The sequence below is a fragment of the Ranitomeya variabilis genome, chromosome 4 (assembly GCF_051348905.1).
Source record: "Ranitomeya variabilis isolate aRanVar5 chromosome 4, aRanVar5.hap1, whole genome shotgun sequence".
Lineage (NCBI taxonomy): Eukaryota > Metazoa > Chordata > Amphibia > Anura > Dendrobatidae > Ranitomeya > Ranitomeya variabilis.
In genome coordinates this window covers 542,978,754-542,999,273 of record NC_135235.1, presented here as the reverse complement: position 1 = coordinate 542,999,273, position 20,520 = coordinate 542,978,754, and the positions used below count along the sequence as shown (strand labels likewise).

Genomic DNA, 20,520 nt, shown 5'->3' with positions numbered 1-20,520 from the left:
TACCGGCCATTTACAATAATGCCAGACTTTGTCTCATCACCATAGTTATGCCTGCGACTGCCATGCATTCCTATGGCCTCAATACGCCTCCGTGCGTATTCTGAGTAGACCATGCAGCGCCCCTACCTGTAACAGGGGTCACTGCATCACAATAGATAGATGAAAGATTTTGTGATGGAACTAAAACATTACCACATAGGCTAATAAAGAGTCCACTTTTTTGCACAAGATAATTTATTGGCGTTTTGCCTATTTTTCCTTTTTACATTATAAAACTTTTGAAGTTTATGTCTTAGAGCAGTGGTGCACAACCTGTGGCCTACAATGCCATTCTATGTGACCCCCAAACCATATGGACAGAAAAATGCTTGACTTACAGGATAGCTATATGTGAGAAGCCACACACAGAAGAGTAGTAGAAAGCAGCTGAGGAGCAGGGACTGGCAAGTATTTGATGCCCTATGTAGACATCTCTAGGTGCCTCATACATCAGGAGAATTGGGTCTCTTAGGCCATGTTCACACTTTGCGGGTGACCTCTGTGGGTTCTCCCGCAGCGGATTTGATAAATCTGCAGGGCAAAACCGGTTATCCCTGCAGGGTTATCCCTGCAGATTTATCGCGGTTTGTTCCTCGGTTTCCGCCTATACTATTGATGCTGCATATGCAGCAATATGCAGCATCAATAGTAATGTTAAAATAAAAAAAAAAAGTTTATATACTCACCCTCTGACGTCCCGATCTCCTCGGCGCTGCACCCGGCGGTCCGGTTCCAAAGATGATGTGCGAGAAGGACCCTTCGTGATGTCACGGTCATGTGACCGCGACGTCACGGTCATGTGACCGCGATGTCACCGCAGGTCCTGTTCGCACAGCAACTCTGACCGGCCGGCCGCGTGCAGCGCTGAGAGGTGAGTATATCATGATTTTTTATTTTTATTCTTTTTTTTACACACAAATATGGTTCCCAGGGCCTGGAGGAGAGTCTCCTCTCCTCCACCCCGGGTGCCACCCGCACATTATCCGCTTACTTCCCGCAACGTGGGCACAGCCCCATGCGGGAAGTAAGCGGTTCAATGCATTTCTATGGGTGCAGAATCGCTGCGATTCTGCACAAAGAAGTGACATGCTGTGGGTTGTAAACCGCTGCGTTTCTGCGCGGTTTTTCCCGCAGCATGTGCACAGCGGTTTGCGGTTTCCATAGGGTTTACATGTAAATGTAAACGCAATGGAAACTGCTGCGGACCCGCAGCATCAAAATCGCCGCGGATCCGCGGTAAAACCCGCAAAGTGTGAACATGGCCTTAACCCGTTTGGCACTCCGGAAAATTAGTATGTGAATTAGACAGGTGGTCTTCCATGTTTGGGTCTTGCTCTGCTGTAGTTTATGTGTAATGTGGCGTGGGGAAGTAGCCTTGGGTGTGTGGACTAGTGCTGTGTGGGCATTACGCCTGTGCAGGCCGATGTTAATAATACCCAGCTTTCCACAGACTCTTAATGTAACTAAATCACAGGTACCATTCTCAGTACATGAATATTACACCATATCCATTATTATTACATGAATACATCATCATAACTACCAACAGTACATGAATACAGCACCAGAACATCATCAATACATTAATATAGTGCCAGAACCATCATTAGTACATGAATACACCACTACTTTTAGTACATGAATATAATAACAGAACCACCATCAGAATAATAATACAGCACCACATCTATTATCACTACATGAATACAATACCAGAACCATCATTAGTACTGAAATAAATCACCAGAAACATCATCAGTACATGAATACAGCACTAGAACCGTCAGCAGTACATGTACACATCACCAAAACCACCATCAGTACTTGAATACAGTGCCACAACTATCATTAGTACATGGCTAGAAACACAACGTTTAGTACAGTGATCAATTGCAATGGCAGGTCAACCCCTGCCATATACAGTTGAATCAAATGAATCTACAACTCTTGGTATGTCCTTAACAATTGAAAGGAGATGTTGGGAGTTGTTGCTACCAGCGATCATCACACTATGGACCATAAATTAACTACAGTACTGATTAGACGCAGTAAGTATCACAAACAAATATTCACATTCAGGTACCTTATAAGTGACATCTTTTCTGATTGGAGTCATTCTTATCCAGTTCTTCTCCATGTAGTCTTGACGCTATGATGAGATTTCACACCCACAACTTGTCTCTGTAGACCTCTGTTTCTCCGGCCTTTGAAATACACCTCAACATGATGCTCTTAAACATAAGACAGTTATTATAGTGCCCCCTGTATAAAAATATCCACCCCTTCTGTTCCTCTGAATAAGTAATTGCCCTCACACTGTCCCTCTTATGGTACATGAGCCCCACACCATCCTCTTCTATACAATACTGGCTGCACACCATCCTCTCTTATAAGCTATAATCGCCACACTGTCTGCTATTATGAGTTATAACCAACACACTGTTATCCCTTGTGAACTATAACCACCACACCGTCCTCTCTTATGAACTATGGATTATACACTGTCTCCTTGTCACTATTTCCCCCCACGCTGTCAATATCTCTAAACTCTGTTTCCCCCACAATGTCACAGTCTTCACAGTGTCCCTCCGCCATGTTGCCCCCTCTCCATACTGTTCACCCACTTCATACTCTACCCTCTCCATATCCATACTGTGCTCCCTACTTACACTATGTCATTGCCCACTCCAAAGTGCCCTCTCCACATTGTGCTCTCATACTTTTTCCACCTCTGCATACTGTCCCCCCATACTGTACCCTCACACGCTCCATCTCTCTATATAGTATTTACTCCCTCCCCCAGTAAAATGTCCTTGAATCTTTGACTGCACTATGAACCCTTACCTTCCCCACAATCTTTGCCGCTTTAACGGCTCTGCAGTGACATCATGAGGTGACTTCATCACACCGTTGCACATTGGGGCAGGGAGCTTATTAGTGCTCCTATGTCCATACATCACCAGTGTTCATATCTTCAATTGCACTCACATCTGAAAGACATAAATACAATTGAATGCAGGGATTAACAGCTGTGGTGCAGGCACGACACCAGTGGGATGTGTTAGTGACTCACTGTGTGCCTGTTCTACAGCCATCACTATGCTATATGCTGAAGAAAGGTGATAGGCAGCCAAAAGCATAGCTAATGGTGATAATGTATATTTTTATTGTTTCACGTTGTTCCCCCCTAGTGAGGTATGAGGTAGCAACCTAGTGGTCACCTACCTCTGCATACCCTTCATCTAGGGTAATAATACTTATATCTTGTATATTAGTAAATATCCGCAAAATATTTGTGAAAATAAAATGGCCAAAACCTGGAGCATGTTGGTCATGATACCCCAATTCCATCTGTATAAAGGACACTTATATTTTGTCTGCTCTTTCATACTTTCCAGAGATGAATGGTGCTGAAGGTGTATCAGGCTGGACCTGATACATTACCTTGCATATCATCCAGAGTATTGGCCTGAGAAATACTTTTTACAGGGGTATAACTATAACGGGTGCAGGGGTTGCACCCTGTTTCTCTAGTCTTGGGGAGACGTTAAAGGTCCCTTTGGCCCATATGTATATATATATATATATATATATATATATATATATATATATATATATATATATATATATATATATATATATATACCCATCCTCATATATATATCCCCCATCCTGATATGTGTCCCTTATCCTTGGCCTCATCCGATATAGGTCACCTGTTCTGCCGCTGTTCTTTAATGTATAGAAAAGAATAAACCAATATGCTCACCAGAGGCGTACATAGAAGTCATGGTACCCCATAGCAGAAGTATAATGCAGTCCCTATTGTCCTCCATATAGTATAACACATAGCCCATAGTCCTCCCTATATTATAGTGCACCCCCATAGCTCTCCATATAGTATAATGCACCCTCCATAGTCCTACTTATTGTATAATACACCCCATAGTCCTCCACATAATATAATGCATCCTCCATAGTCCTCAATAAATAATGAGAGAGCTACAACCAAACAACGCAGTAAGGATCAATTTCCAAGGAAAATTACCAAAGCATGGGATTATTACAATAAGCCTTTATTTATGGGTATGGCAAAAATTACAAAATGTGAAAATACATATAAAATTAATTATAAAATATCCATTCAAAAAGATAACGCTGCACAGGATTATAAAATGTAATAATAACTACCCCACTTGTATCAAGGTATTTGCACTTGTGCTATACAGATCAATCTCTCACGTGAAAAAATTTTTTGAAAAGAAACAATAATAAAAACCAAATTGAAAAAAGTGACGTGCACTATTATAACATATAAAATATAATATAATATAAAGTGACTAGGTGCAAATTTCTGTTACCAGCCATTGGTGTGCAAAAAGGAAAGGAGATTGAAAAAATCACTCATCAGGTGTCAGACTAAGCTGAACACCCGTATGTGTAATTGTATAGCAGCAATGTGGTTATATCTACCTGGGGACGTTTTTGATCCTGTGCCCGCGTCTCACCCACTCAATAAATAATGCACAGCCCATAGTCCTCCATATCAGTATAATACACATCCCATATCCTTCATATAATATAATGCACAGCCCATAGTCCTTCTTATAGTATAATGCACAGCCAATAGTCCTCCATATAGTGTAATGCACAGTCCATAGTCTTCCATATAGTATAATGCACAGTCCATAGTCCTCCATATGGTTTACTGCACAGCCCATAGTCCTCCATAAAGTATAATGCACCTCCATATTAGTATAATACACAGCCCATATCCTTCATATAATATAATCCACAGCCCATAGTCGTCCATATAGTATAATGCACAGCCCGTACTCATCCATGTAGTAGTATGACCACAGTGTATTCACTGATTAAAAAACAAACAAAAAAAACCAGTCACCTTCCTCTACTCCCCCTTCCCCCACCTAACCACATCCACTTCTGAAACCGGCAGCTGACTTCAGTGTGCAACGATGGGAGCGCATGACATCACTACCATTCAGGCCCAGTCACATGCACACCAACGTCAGCTGCTGGCTTCTGATTTGCCGGCAGTGTGTATTTCCGCTCACGGACCAAACGGGTCCAAGGACACACATTCAGTTGAAGTTTCTGCTGATGTTAGCGAGTCTCCACCCACGTGGGACCTGTTGCAGTTGCGCCATCTGCAACCGTGGTCATTTTGCCCATGAATACTAGTAAAAACCGATGATGATCGATGGTGCCATTGGAGAGTTTACATTGGGATCCACAAGCTTTAAATTACCCCATTGAGTTGACAACCATCTTATATACGTGGCCACCTTAAACCTAAAATCTCTAAAATCATGCAGCTGAGTACAATCTATTTCTCCTTGTTACCAGCCTTCTCAAGCATAGTCTGAATGTAATATTTTTCAATGTCAGTCAAGAAAAATTGATGCCTCCAAGATCAATATGTCATCTCCCATATCTCCGGTGTGAGAACCTCCTAAATTATTGACACAAGACCTTCGATGCAGCTTGTAAGATTAGTCACTCTCTTCTATATGCACCATCCCTTCTGCTAAAAGTAAATGAATCGGAGCTCTAATGAATGTGAGCAAACCTCCATTATGTGTAAGCGATGAGACAAAGAATAGCATCTGCTGACGGTGACACCATGCTCCCAGGGATGAGTAAGAGGGCTGTATGGGGAAAGTTGAATGGGACTGTGGACACCTCTCCCTAACCTATGGCATTAACCTGCACATACTGATTAGATATTAAAAAAAACATCAGGACAGAAATAGAAACATTTAAGGGGATCTCTGGAGATATATGGTGTATATACGTCATAATTCATTCACATATCAAATGCAAATTTAGGGGGCGCTGTTTGCTCACTTATGTTTTTGGTTCATAGATAACTATAGGGATTTATAGATATACTAGATGGTGGCCCGATTCTAACGCATCGGGTATTCTAGAATATGTATGTCCACGTAGTATATTGCCCAGCTGCGTAGTATATTGCCCAGCGACGTAGTATATTGCCCAGCCACGTAGTATATTGCCCAGCCACGTAGTATATTGCCCAGCCACATAGTATATTGCCCAGTGACGTAGTATATTGCCCAGTGACGTAGTATATTGCCCAGTGACGTAGTATACAGCACAGAGCCACGTAGTATATTGCCCAGTGACGTAGTATATTGCCCAGTGACGTAGTATATTGCACAGCGACGTAGTATATTGCCCAGTGACGTAGTATATTGCACAGCGACGTAGTATACAGCACAGAGCCACGTAGTATATTGCCCAGCCACGCAGTATATTGCCCAGCTACGTAGTATATTGCCCAGCCACTTATGTCACAGGTTAAAAAAATAAAAAATAAACATATACTCACCTTCCGCAGGCGCATAGTAGTTCTGTCGCCTGTGTGGGGTGCAGGCGGCAGCTTCCGGTCCCAGGGTGTAATGACATCGTGGTCACGTGAACGTGACGTCATGGCAGGTCCTTCTCACGCAGGCGCGCAGGACTTGTGATGACGTCGCGGTCACATGACCGTGACGTCATGGCAGGTCCTTCTCCCAGACCATCCTTGCCACCGGAACGTGCCGCTTGCATGGACCGGCCGGAGCATCGCGAGGAGGGGGAAAGGCGGCGGAAGGTGAGTATATAATGATTTTTTATTTTTCTTATTATTTTTAACATTAGATGTTTTTACTATTGACGCTGCATAGGCTGCGTCAATAGTAAAAACTTGGTCACACAGGGTTAATAGCGGCGGTCACAGAGTGCGTTACCCGCGGCATAACGCGGTCCGTTACCGCCGGCATTAACCCTGTGTGAGCGGTGACGGAGGGGTGTATGCGGGCGCCGGGCACTGAATGCGGGGAGTAAGGAGCGGCTATTTTCTTCCGGACTGTGCGCGTCGCTGATTGGTCATGGCAATGGTCGTGGGCGTTTTGCCACGACCAATCAGCGACTTGGATTCCATGACAGACAGAGTCCGCGACCAATGAATATCCGTGACAGAAAGACAGAAAGAAGGACAGACAGACGGAAGTGATCCTTAGATAATTATATAGTAGATGAACAAGACAATCGGTAACTAAAGAAAATCAATATTCAATTACTTCACCCACAGTCAATTTAATTATAACTTTTGGTCCTAATTTTTTTTTCTTTGAACCTTCTGAAATTGGGACCCGTAAATTATGGGGTACATGCCTAACTACCACCTCAATGTGAGTGAGGTACAAAATCTGTACAGGAGAGTATTACTCTAACATTTTTACCTACTGTACCAATCTTTATTGGCTTGAACCAGTGGTGTAGTATGAAGGGAGAGGGAACCACAAGGATAGTTGCCCCAGATGCCAAATACTATGGTGGCAGAAAATTTTGAAATGACAACGTTCAATATAATGAAGTAAGCTTTGTCATCTCAGTTGCTGCCTATGCAGAGCACAGCAGCCGATGACAAACTCAGCTTAACTGCTGCTCTCTGCATAGTCATTAATCAAGATGACAGAAGATGAGCTGCTAATGAATGAACTAACTATAACAACAAATAACTATGTTATGTCTGATTTAAAGAGGTGTTCTCAAGTTTAAAAGTTATCCTATATCTGTGGGATAGGGGATAACTTTCCGATCGCTTTGGGTCTGACCACCATGGCCACGTCAAGCCTGGTCTGAATGTAGGTGAGGTCGATCATTTGCATTACCATACATGGGAGCACCAGAGATTGCCAAGTGCGGTGCTCGCCTGATCTTCGGTGATCCTACTGGAATGAATGTAAAATCCATTATGTAATCTGACGTCACCAAACTATGCAAGCTCCACTCAGATCTGCTCAAACATTTGAAAGGGATAGAAATGCTCAATTTTAAGTAAGATGCCCTTGGTCCTGCTGATGTAGCTGCATTGAACTTATTCCTCGTATCTTCCTTTACAGACTCTGAGGGTCTTGGAATCAGTATTATTGGGATGGGGGCTGGAGCAGACATGGGTCTCGAAAAGCTTGGAATATTTGTCAAGACTGTGACTGAAGGCGGAGCGGCCCACCGAGATGGAAGGTATTGTCTTGGATGTCTTTACCATAGTCCCGTTGTCTAGAAAGTAATGTGCCCATTTTTCTTGTTGACAAGAGACATTTTGTATGACAAAGACCCTAAATTTTCATCAACAGGATCCAGGTGAATGACCTTTTAGTAGAAGTTGATGGGACAAGTTTAGTTGGAGTTACACAGTCCTTTGCAGCTTCTGTTCTGAGGAATACCAAGGGACGTGTGAGGTGAGATGTGCTCAGTGTCAGTGTTAATCAAACTTTGCATCTCAGGCTTCATCTACCAACCCCCATGCCCTTAATAATAATAAAAAAACTGCTGCAAAGTAAGAATGTTGACAAAAATAGAAGTGTTGATGGTCATTTTTTAGCAATTGACAAAATGCAAAGTGAATGAATAAAAGAGAAATCTAAATCAAATCAATATTTGGTGTTACCGTTCTTTGCCTTCAAAATAGTATCAAACCATTAATTCTCCTATATACGCTTGCACACAAGTTTTTAAAGGAGGTTTTTCCAAACATCTTGGAGAACTTACCACAGATCTTCTGTGTATATAGACTTGTGCAAATCCTTCTGTCTGTCATATAATCTCAGATAGACATGATGATATTGAGATCAGGGCTCTGTGGGGACCATATCATCACTTCCAGGAATCCTTGTTCTTCCTTACTCTGAAGATAGTTCTTAATGACATTGGCTGTATGTTGGGGTCATTGTCATACTGCAGAATAAGTTTGGAGCCAATCAGACACCTCTCTCTGATTATATTGTACTAGATGGTGGCCCGATTCTAACGCATCGGGTATTCTAGAATATGTATGTAGTTTATTTATGAAGATTTAAGTATAATGCAATGAATACACAGGATTTTCCGGGTAAAATATATACATTATCATTAAATTTTATTGCTCATAGAACTTAATACAACTGAACGAAATTATTAAACAGATCATCAAAATATATAAACCATTACATGAATATCTAACTGTATTTAAGTAAATCATCGGACAAAAGAAGTACACCGACACTAAAATATATTTGTTAACAATATCAACCCAAAATATTTTTGTACACCACATTGACTGACTGAACGTGTTCAGTAAACGTGAGTGAACTATGTCGCACTGCGACTGACAGAACGTGTTCAGTAAACATGAGTGAACTACGTGGCACTGTGACTGACAGAACTTGTTCAGTAAACGTGACTGAACTACGTGGCACTGTGACTGACAGAACTTGTTCAGTAAATGTGAGTGAACTACGTGGCATTGTGACTGACAGAACTTGTTCAGTAAACGTAACTGAACTACGTGGCACTGTGACTAACAGAACTTGTTCAGTAAACGTGAGTGAACTATGTGGCGACCAATCAGCGACGCGGGATTTCCGTTACAGACAAACAGACAGAATTAGACGATTATATAGTAGACTAGATGGTGGCCCGATTCTAACGCATTGGGTATTCTAGAATATGTATGTCGTTTATTTATGAAGATTTTAGAATAATACATTGAATACACAGGATTCGGCCAACCGTGACCAATTAGCAAAGCGTGGTTCAAATCCCGCACCAATTCGCGGCCAGACTGCCTGTTGCTGATTGTTCGCGGCCGGCCACGTAGTATAAAGCACAGCCATGAAGTATATTGCACAGCCACATAGTATATTGCACAGCCACATAGTATATTGCACAGCCACGTAGTATATAGCACAGCCACGTAGTATATAGCACAGACACAGACAACGGAGTATATAGCAAAGCCCACGGAGTGTATAACAGCCCACATAGCATTTAACACAGCCACATAGTATATAACAGCCCACGCACGCAGTATATAACACAGCCCACGTAGTGTATAACACAGCCCACGTAGTGTATAACACAGCCCACGTAGTATATAGCACAGCCCACGTAGTATATAGCACAGCCACCTGGTATATTGCACAGCCCATGTAGTATAATGCCCAGCCCACGTAGTATATTGCACAGCCCATGTAGTATATAGCAATGTGGGCATCATATCCCTATTAAAAAAGAATTAAAATAAAAAATAGTTATATACTCACCCTCCGTCGGCTCCCCGGATCCAGGCGAAGCGTTTACCGATGTTCCTCGCGCGCTCCGGTCCCAAGAGTGCATTGCGGTCTCGCAAGATGATGACGTAGCGGTCTCACGAGACCGCTACGTCATCATCTCGTGAGATCGCAATGCATGGAGCGGTCACCGGAGTGTCGCGAGGAGCAGGAAAGGCCTGTTGTGGATCCGAGGGGCCGACAGACGGTGAGTATATAACTATTTTTTTTTTTTTTTATTATTTTTAACATTAGATCTTTTTACTATTGATGCTGCATAGGCATAACGCGGTCCGTTAACGCTGCCATTAACCCTGTGTGAGTGCTGACTGGAGGGGAGTATGGAGCGGGCACTGACTGCGGGGAGTAGGGAGCTGACATTTCGCCGCCGGACTGTGCCCGTCGCTGATTGGTCGTGGCTGTTTTGCCACGACCAATCAGCGACTTGGGATTTCCGTGACAGACAGACAGACAGAAGGACAGACAGAAAGACGGAAGTGACCCTTAGACAATTATATAGTTGACTAGATGGTGTCTTGATTCTAACGCATTGGGTATTCTAGAATATGTATGTATGTACGTCACGCTTAGCACAGCCACGTAGTATATAGCACAGCCACATAGTATATAACACAACCATGTAGTATATAGCACAGCCATGTAGTATATAGCACAGCCACATAGTATATAGCACAGCCACATAGTATATAGCAGCCAAATAGTATATAGCAGCCACATACTATATAGCACAGCCCACGTAACACAGACAGCCACGTAGTATATAGCGCAGCCACGTAGTATATAGCAGCCACATAGTATATAGCACCCACATAGTATATAGCACAGCCCACGGAGTATATAACACAGGCTACGCCTACGTAGTATATAACACAGCCCACGCAGTATATAACACTGCCCACGTAGTATATAGCAGCTAGGCAGTATATAACACAGCCCACGTAATATATAGCACAGCCCACGCAGTATATAACACAGGCCACGTAGTATATAACACAGCCCACGCTGTATATAACACTGCCCATGTAGTATATAGCAGCCAGGCAGTATATAACACAATAGAACAAAGTCCAGCTCACCATAGTTGACATCCTTGAGGACTCGGAGCACGGAACCGCTGTGTCAAGGCGTGAAGGAATCAGGAAAATGATGAGGAATCCAGCTCAACGAGATAGTGAAAAAACTCTTTTCTTTATTCACTTAAAAAATTTATTCAGTGGAGGATAAAAACATCAGCAATTACAAAGAATAACATGCGATATCAACGCGTTTCTGGTGACCACGCACCCTTAGTCATATGAGTATATAACACAGCCCACGTAATATATAGCACAGCCAGCGTAGCATATAACATGCATCGGGTAGTATTCTAGAATATGTATGTATGTACGTCACGCTTAGCACAGCCACGTAGTATATAGCACAGCCACGTAGTGTATAGCACAGCCACGTAGTATATAGCACAGCCACGTAGTATATAGCACAGCCACGTAGTATATAGCACAGCCACGTAGTATATAACACAGCCACATAGTATACAGCACAGCCACATAGTATATAGCAGCCACATAGTATAAAGCAGCCACATAGTATATAGCACAGCCCACATAACACAGACAGCCGCGTAGTATATTGCACAGCCACATAGTATATAGCAGCCACATAGTATATAGCAGCCACATAGTATATAGCACAGCCCACATAATATATAGCACAGCCCACGCAGTATATAACACAGGCCACATAGTATATAACACAGCCCACGCAGTATATAACACTGCCCACGTAGTATATAGCAGCCAGGCAGTATATAACACAGCCCACGTAATATATAGCACAGCCCACGTAGTATATAACACAGCCCACGTAGTATATAACACAGCCCACATAGTATATAACACAGCCCACGTAGTATATAACACAGGCCACGCAGTATATAACACAGCCCACGCAGTATATAACACTGCCCATGTAGTATATGGCAGCCAGGCAGTATATAACACAGCCCACATAATATATAGCACAGCCCACATAGTATATAACACAGGCCACACAGTATATAACACAGCCCACGTAGTATATAACACAGCCCACACAGTATATAACACAGCCCACGTAGTATATAGCAGTGTGAGCACCATATCCCTGTTAAAAAAAAGAATTAAATTAAGAAATGGTTGTATACTCACCCTCCGTCGTCCACCGAAGCTCTCCCAACGCGCGCGATGCGGCCACCAGCTTCCGTTCCCAGAGATGCATTGCGAAATTACCCAGATGACTTAGCGGTCTCGCGACACCGCTAAGTCATCTGGGAAATTTCGCAATGCATCTCTGGGAACAGAAGCTGGCGGCAGCATCGTGCGCATCGGTGGACGTCGGAAGGTGAGAATAGCACAATTTTTTTTTATTATTATTATTTTTAACATTATATCTTTTTACTATTGATGCTGCATAGGCAGCATCAATAGTAAAAAGTTGGTCCGAGATGGGGCGACACACTGGCACTGACTGGAGGGGAATAGGGAGGGGGCACTGACTGGAGGAGAGTAGGGAGGGGCCAATTCGCAGCCGGACTAAGCAGGTCGCGGCCTACCAGCCACGACCAATCAGCGACATGGGATTTCCGTTACAGACAGACAAACAGATGGAAGTACCCCTTAGACGATTATATAGATAGATGATGAATAAGTTTCTGCTGTATTTCCCTGCATTGAGGACAACATTAATCCTGACCATATCACCACCTCCATTTGTTCAATTACAGCCCCAAACTTGCAAGGAAGCTAAATCATTCTTCACTCATTGTACCGCTCTCCAGTCCTTCGGCAAACTGCCTTCTGTTACAGCCAAATATTTCACATTTTTGTCTTGTCAGTCCAGAGCAGCTGCTGCCAGTTTTCTGCACCCCAGTTCCTATGTTTTCGTGCATAGTTGAGTTGCTTGGCCTTATTTTCATATTGAAGGAATGGTTTTGACTGCAATTCTAACATAAAGGTCACTTCTGGCCAGACATCATCAAAAAGTAAATGGTTGTAGCTGAATCACACTGGTTGCTGACAATTGTGAACTGATGGCTCTGTTCGATATCTTCCGATTTCAAGGGAAACTAAGCATGATATGTCTTTCATCTGTTCGTCTACGTTTCCTTGGCCAACCACTGCATCCACAGTCCTCAATGCTGAGAAATACGGGTAGATATTTATCCATCATGCAATATCATCAGTGAGATGTCTACTTGGTTCCAAATTTATTCTGCAGCAGGACAATAACCCCAAACATACAATGAATATTATTGTGAGCCATCTTCAGCGTAAAAAAGAACAAAGAGTCTTGGAAGTGATATGGTCCCCTATAGCTCTGATCTCAACATCATCCAGTCTGTGTGCGATTACAGAAAGATGCAGAAGGATTTACGTAGGCCTACATCCACAGAAGAGCTGGGGTTAGTTCCAGGGCCGGATATAAGAGGTGGGTGGCCCGGGGCCCATTTTGGAGGGAGGCCCATTTTTCAAGGTGCTGCAATATGTAATGCAAAAACACAAAATGAAACGAATGCAAGTTTATTTACAAAAGTCATTTATGCAGAGTAATTCAAGTAAAATCATTCATTTTTTACAATCCGGGCATTTTCCTTGATTTTCGTGCTGCAAAATCACTAATGACGTCACTAATGTCCAATTCACGCAGTATATCTGACCTTGTCAACCCTTGAAGTCCTGAAAGGGTGTTAAAGATTAAAATATGTATATATGTATGTATATTGTAGAAATTTGAGCTGTCTATGTCACAGACTGCTGCTGGGCTCTATATGTCAGAGGCTTCTGCTGGGCTGTATATGTATGAGAGGCTTCTGCTGGGCTGTATATATATGAGGGGCTTCTGCTGAACTGTATATGTATGAGAGGCTTCTGCTGGGCTGTATATATATGAGGGGCTTCTGCTGAGCTGTATATATATGAGGAGCTTCTGCTGGGCTGTATATATATAAGAGGCTTCTGCTGAGCTGTATATATATATGAGGGGCTTCTGCTGGGCTGTATATATATGAGGAGCTTCTGCTGGGCTGTATATATATAAGAGGCTTCTGCTGAGCTGTATATATATAGGAGGGGCTTCTGCTGGGCTGTATGTATATATATATATGAGGGGCTGCTGCCGGGCTGTATATATCAGAGGCTGTTTACCTGTATATATCAAAGGCTGTTGCTGTGCTGGCTGTATATGCATGAGAGGCTTCTGCTGGGCTGTATATGTATGAGAGGCTTCTGCTGGGCTCTGTATGTATGAGAGGCTCCTGCTGGGCTGTATATGTATGAGGGGCTTCTGCTGGGCTGTATATGTATGAGAGGCTTCTGCTGGGCTGTATATGTATGAGGGGCTTCTGCTGGGCTCTATATGTCAGAGGCTTCTGCTGGGTTGTATATGCATGAGAGGCTTCTGCTGGGCTGTATATATATGAGGGGCTTCTGCTGGGCTGTATATATATATATATGAGGGGCTGCTGCCAGGCTATATATATGAGAGGCTTTTTACCTGTATATATCAGAGGCTGTTGCTGTGCTGGCTGTATATAGAATAGAGGCTGAGGGGCTGTATAAAGTGTATACACAGCACTATACTGTAAACAGGTCCACACTATATACATACAGTATACACAGACACACTGTAATGCAGGATATAGTGTGGACCTGTATATACAGTATGGTACTGTGTAGGACAGGAGCTGCGAGAAAGATACACAGACAGACAGACACACATAGACACACACACAGGCAGACGCACACACAGACACACACAGAGCTCATACTCACCCACCGCGACACTGTGAAGACTGAACCACTTCACTTCTGGATCTTCAGTGACTGAAGATCCAGAGTGAAGTCCTGCTGCTCTCCGCGGTGGAGAATCCTCTTCTCGCGCCGACATCGTGGCTCCTCCTCCTTCCTCGAAGGTAGCTGAACTAACTCTCATCTGATCTAATCCCGGGGAGCGATCATATAGCTGAATAGGTAGCGCCTAGAAGCTTCTGTTGGGATCGGAGAAGGCTGCCGCATGCCATAAGCTAAGCATTAGGTACAGGGAGGGTACTAAGGAAGTCTGGCTAGGCCAGCCAGGTCAGTGGATGCTGACGCAGGTCAGGTGCCATGACTCTGCCGATCTGCGCCAGCCACTGAGGTGTAGGACCGTAGCCAGGTCCCTACACTTTCAATAGTTTCTCTTTTGTTAAATGTTCCTTATCACTAGAAATGGTTCACAGCAAAGAGACGTGTATTTTACATGTTTTGAGATATTTATCCCTATATTGGTGGGAGGCCCCCGCTTGGTGGGTGGCCCAGGGCCCGGGCCCCTTGGGCCCACCCCTAAATCTGGGCCTGGTTAGTTCTAATAGATGTTTGGAAAATCCCCCTGCTGAGTTCCTAAAAAAATTGAGTGAAAGTACCTAGAAAAATTAATGTGGTTTTGAAGGCAAAGGGCGGTCACACCAAATATTGATTTGCATTAGATTTGTATTTTGTTCATTCACTTTGCATTTTACTAATTAAATAAAGAATAAACTATTAATCCTACTTGGTTATTCTGGTTATTCATCATTACTATTCCCATGTGTTTCATGGACTTGGTCTTCCTCAGGTTCTTAATTGGTCGGGAAAAACCTGGGGAGCAGAGTGAGGTTGCCCAACTCATTCAACAGACGCTGGAACAAGAGAGGTGGCAAAGGGAGAACATGGAACAACGTTACAATCAGTGTAATGAGGATGATGAGGAAGTGAGTGAAGCTCTCAGATCATATCTCTATCTATTGCCAATACGTGGTTGCTACCACCTAGACTGATACACCTTCCTTCTTCTTTAGACAGGAGAATATGCTACAGATGAGGAAGATGAAGAAATGAGTCCAATGTTTCCAGGAGGTGATCTCGCAATTGAAGTTTTTGAACTACCTGAAGGAGAAGATGCCTTGTCCCCAGTAGAGATGGATCCTGAGAAACTAGTGCACAAATTCAAAGAGGTAGAATCACATAAGCCATACCTATATGTCCATTATTTCTACTGCGCTTGTTCTCCTAGTGATTTATGTCTTTGGCTTTTTTTGTATTCAGCTGCAGATAAAGCATGCTGTAACAGAAGCCGAGATCCAACAGCTCAAGAGGAAGGTGAGATAGAAGTGTTACTAAGTTGGTCACCAACTCATTGGTTAAGGTGATGAAGTCCAAATCCCCCTCATTAATACTAACATTAGTATCCACCAGTGAACCTGCAGGGGACATTTCATTCTTCAGTGTACTCCAAGGACCATTTAAGAACAAAGGCATTCACAGCATCCAATTCTTCGCCTTGTTGGCTAATATTATCATCCCTCCCATACTGAGGTGGAGATCCCTCTCACTGGAAAGGTGCAAAGGCCCTTGCCATCTTTGGCATTGACACTTTTACATGGTCTAATGCCTCAAACGGATTGAGAACCCGGACCATTCACTCTAAGATAGACTAGATCTTTAAAATAGAGTTGTCTTAGGCCAGGACACATGAAGGCTTGCATCATTTCTTACATATTTGTTTCCCTATCGGTAGTTGGCAGGACTGGAACAAGAACGTTCTCGTTGGCGGATGGAGAAAGTTCAGCTACAACAGAGTGTCCAGGAGAACAGGGATCGTGTAGAGAAGCTGCAGGGTTACTGGATGGAGGCTCAGAGCTTGTGTCAGGCGGTGGACGAGCATCTTAAGGAGACCCAAGCCCAACATCAGGGACTAGAGCGCAAGTACAGTAAAGCCAAAAGGTTAATCAAGGAGTACCAGCAAAAGTAAGCAAAGTCTTCACAGATAATTTAGGTTGAGCTAATCTTAGACTGAACTTTTAGTATGCTGAGTCTAAATTATCTTTGAAATGAACCTCAAGTTTTATCTTTGAATGAAATGTGACTCTTCATATGAGCAAGGACATGAGTATCGCCATAAGGTATTTCTCCAATTTTCTCTTAAGGGAACTGGACTTCTTAAAGAAAGAGGAGATGCAGAAGCAAACAGTGGAAGAAGTGGAGACTACACATGCGGTAGAGATCCAGAATCTACAGGAAAAGGTTCTTCTTGACATATTTATATCTATTCTAAAGGCTGCTCGTATTCACTAGAAAGCTAGCAGGGTTGACTTTCTGCTGGAAATCACTACATTCATTACCAATATATAGTAATGCCACTAATGCAATCTTATATTGCGCGACGACAAGTCACTGTGTAACGCTGGCCAGAGCATAACATTTACAGAACATTTACAAGCTATGACCTGACCAACAAATAGCAACATGTTTTAGGTATATTTCTGCATTACAGTAATAGGCAAGGAAGGGGCCTCCCCAAAATCAAGCATAATTATAATGGGTAGAAGTTATATTCAGTGTAATAGTTAGTTACCTTCCTGCATCTCTACCAAAGCAATAAGACATATGGATTCCTTCAAATTGAATGTAGACCTGTGGGAAATGTCCTACATTTTTTTATTTTCTTAGGGTGCTTTCATACTGAATTTAGGCACCCGATCAGTGGCTCTGTCGGGGCTTACGTCCAAACCCTCCTCATATATGCATATGCCAACAGAGCGAAAGTGCTCGCTGTTGTGCTTCATTTTCAGATGTGTATGCCTACTGGAGACAGACACCTAGATGCAGTTCATTATGTCTGAATATCCGCTTCCAGTAAGCTACACACCCAAAAACGATGCACGTTAGAGCGCACATTCACTCATAAGCCCCGACTGAGCCACTGAACGAGTGCCTGAACGCAGTGTGAACGCACCCTTATTGATTAGAGGGCACAGGCCTGCAGCACTTTAAGTGATAAGAGGCTCTTTTAGAACCACCTTGAGTAATCTGATGGTTATCATGGTAGGAAAGGTGGAAACAATCAGGATAAAGTTACATGATTAGAAAAAAGCTTCTTTGAAATCTCAGCCTCGGAATCCTTCCGATTGTCACATAACCCTATCCTTCACTATGTCTAACTATATTTAGAGTGTGGGACCATTGATGACAACACCTTGGACCGATAATCCTTTTACGCGCTTCTACATTACATAACCTTAATAACACAATGGCTTTACAATTAGCATGATCCAGTAATCCAGATCCAAGATCTATAACAAAGAACATGTAAGGACTATGCTCCTCTGCTAGGAGACTGGGCACCACTGAGAGATTGCAGCAGTGGCCGGTAACTTAGGTAAACAGCAATAAACAATAAAATGTTACATTTCTACATTTTTGAGAACAGAGAGAAATTTTAATAAGTTAATTGCAAAAGTTCCTGTTTTTACAAGCACTTTTTAACCATTGAAGAGCTTGAGAATAACCCTTTAATGCCTCAAGTAATTTCTCTCTTTTTTTCTCAACTCAGGTCTCCGAATTAGAGAAGAAGCTTTCCACCCTCCAGTGTTCCACTCCTACTTAGTTTGGGTATTACGAAGGATGAGCAATGTTGGGCAGGAGGTGGGCACCCCTTGTCCACTTCTGCAAAGTTTCTGCCCCCAGTGATGGAACTGCAGCCAATTGCCCCCTTCCCATATCTCTTCTACAACCCCAACTGGGGTGATTGGAGTACTCTTCACTGGGATGTTGACAACTGATTGTCGTTGTTTCTTGATATATAACTGGGCAACAATGGATACCAGCCTGATGTGTTGTGACTACAGCGCCATGGCCTGTGTCTTCATACCGACCATGTATTTATGTGGACACCAGGCCTCAAGTGACAGAATGTGGGTTGTGCAACTTCTCAAGCTATTTTATTTGGTTGCCCCCAATGGCTATATCGTAATGTGAACATTGCAGTGACTGGGGTCTTTGGCCCCCTAGTGGCCTAAGCAGTGACTGCAGCCTCTCTACCTGGATTTTGCGTGTCTCTGTGCTGTGTTAGTGCTGGTGGTCTCTGTCTATTACCTGCCCTTGGTATCTGAAGAACAGTGTGTACCACGCGCCATTACCCACCCCCCAACTTTTATTTACAATCTGTGATCTCCTGACCGCTCTTTCCAAGCGTGACTAAGGCAAGTGTGTGTAAGCGTGACTCCTATCCTCTTTGGATGATGCCATTTTTGTCTTAGAACCAACTTACCTACTAATGTCATGGAGGCATGAGATATAAGGGGTCTCATACTGCTGCAATGTGATTCATTCTTAGTAGGTTGGTACAGCCCATCAAATGGACGAATCTTTCACTTTGCAGATATTAGCTACTTATAGATGATGGTATGTTGGGTAGCGGAGTAACCGTCCAAAAGGTAGAGCATGCACGCAATTCCAGTGTGCAAGGGGTAAGGTCGGTATGCCAGGATGAATACATTAGTTCTGTTTTGCCATATGGTCGTACTTCTTAGATATGTGCATATTACAATGTATACATGTATTTCCCAAGAAGTACCCACAAATTCTTATTTTTGGATGGCACCTAATTCCTATGCCAGGAGGTGTGTGCACGACTGGATTGTGCATTGCACAGAGCAGTAACAGTGAGAGGTGTGTATGCGTGTTGTGTGTATACAGATGTGTATGCAGTGTACATGTGTATACACGGGCGTGCCAGCTTGTCACATCCCAGCTGTATATAGCTTTCTATAACTGTGAGTCAATCTGTGCCGGGTCTTGGAATCTCCGAATCTGTAACGGCACATGCAGATAACATGCAGTTCCAATAACGAAAAGCCACTATTTCTAGCAAGGAAGCTGCCGGCAGCCGTGTTTGTAACTGGTTATCCCTTCCTGTTACAGTCAATGAGAACGTTCAAAAGGAAGAGTCTGATGGCATCGGGTTGGCATTCGCCATTAAGACTGGCACTGTCCTTGTAGAGAAGGGGATATTTGTATATTTTGAATATTGGATGCATGGGGTGAGAAGGACTGCCACTAGGGGGAGTCAGTGAGTAAGGAGGTTGAGTGATACCGTGCCAAATTACTATCTGTCTATTTATTGGTCTGTACCTGATGCAAGAAGAGAAGGATGTGTATATACAACAGTGAAATCATTGTGGGGAGAAGGAAATGGAAGTGTTTGGGGGATTATGGATCGGATTAAAAAAAAAAAGGAAATTTGACATTAAACAGACTCAAATAATTCTCATTTTGTTGTTATTTATAAAGGTTTGGAGAAAAAAAAACTAAACCTCACCCTGCCCTTACTCTGTACAGCTATTTTATACCATCATATACTAATTTAGGATGGCTGCTTCCATTTTGGGCTAAAAAAAATCTGGATTGTCTTCTGCCGCCACTTTTGGGTTTGGTGTCATGCAATATAAACAGTAGACCATGGTTGTTGTAGGGGGTACAGAGGTAGCAGTTGCATCTGGGCCCTGGTA

General features: G+C 43.1%; 1 protein-coding gene across 1 annotated transcript in view; it reads left to right on the top strand.

The window, feature by feature from the left end:
• Positions 1 to 20,277, top strand: part of PPP1R9B (protein phosphatase 1 regulatory subunit 9B) — a 35,640-nt gene extending 15,363 nt beyond the window's left edge. The window contains exons 3-10 of the mRNA XM_077252543.1: positions 7,971 to 8,091; positions 8,205 to 8,309; positions 15,807 to 15,942; positions 16,030 to 16,185; positions 16,277 to 16,330; positions 16,749 to 16,978; positions 17,158 to 17,254; positions 18,564 to 20,277. Of these exons, the coding sequence (XP_077108658.1) occupies positions 7,971 to 8,091; positions 8,205 to 8,309; positions 15,807 to 15,942; positions 16,030 to 16,185; positions 16,277 to 16,330; positions 16,749 to 16,978; positions 17,158 to 17,254; positions 18,564 to 18,617 (953 nt within the window). The 3' untranslated portion in view covers positions 18,618 to 20,277. The remainder of the gene's footprint in view (positions 1 to 7,970; positions 8,092 to 8,204; positions 8,310 to 15,806; positions 15,943 to 16,029; positions 16,186 to 16,276; positions 16,331 to 16,748; positions 16,979 to 17,157; positions 17,255 to 18,563) is intronic.
• Positions 20,278 to 20,520: the final 243 nt, after the last annotated feature.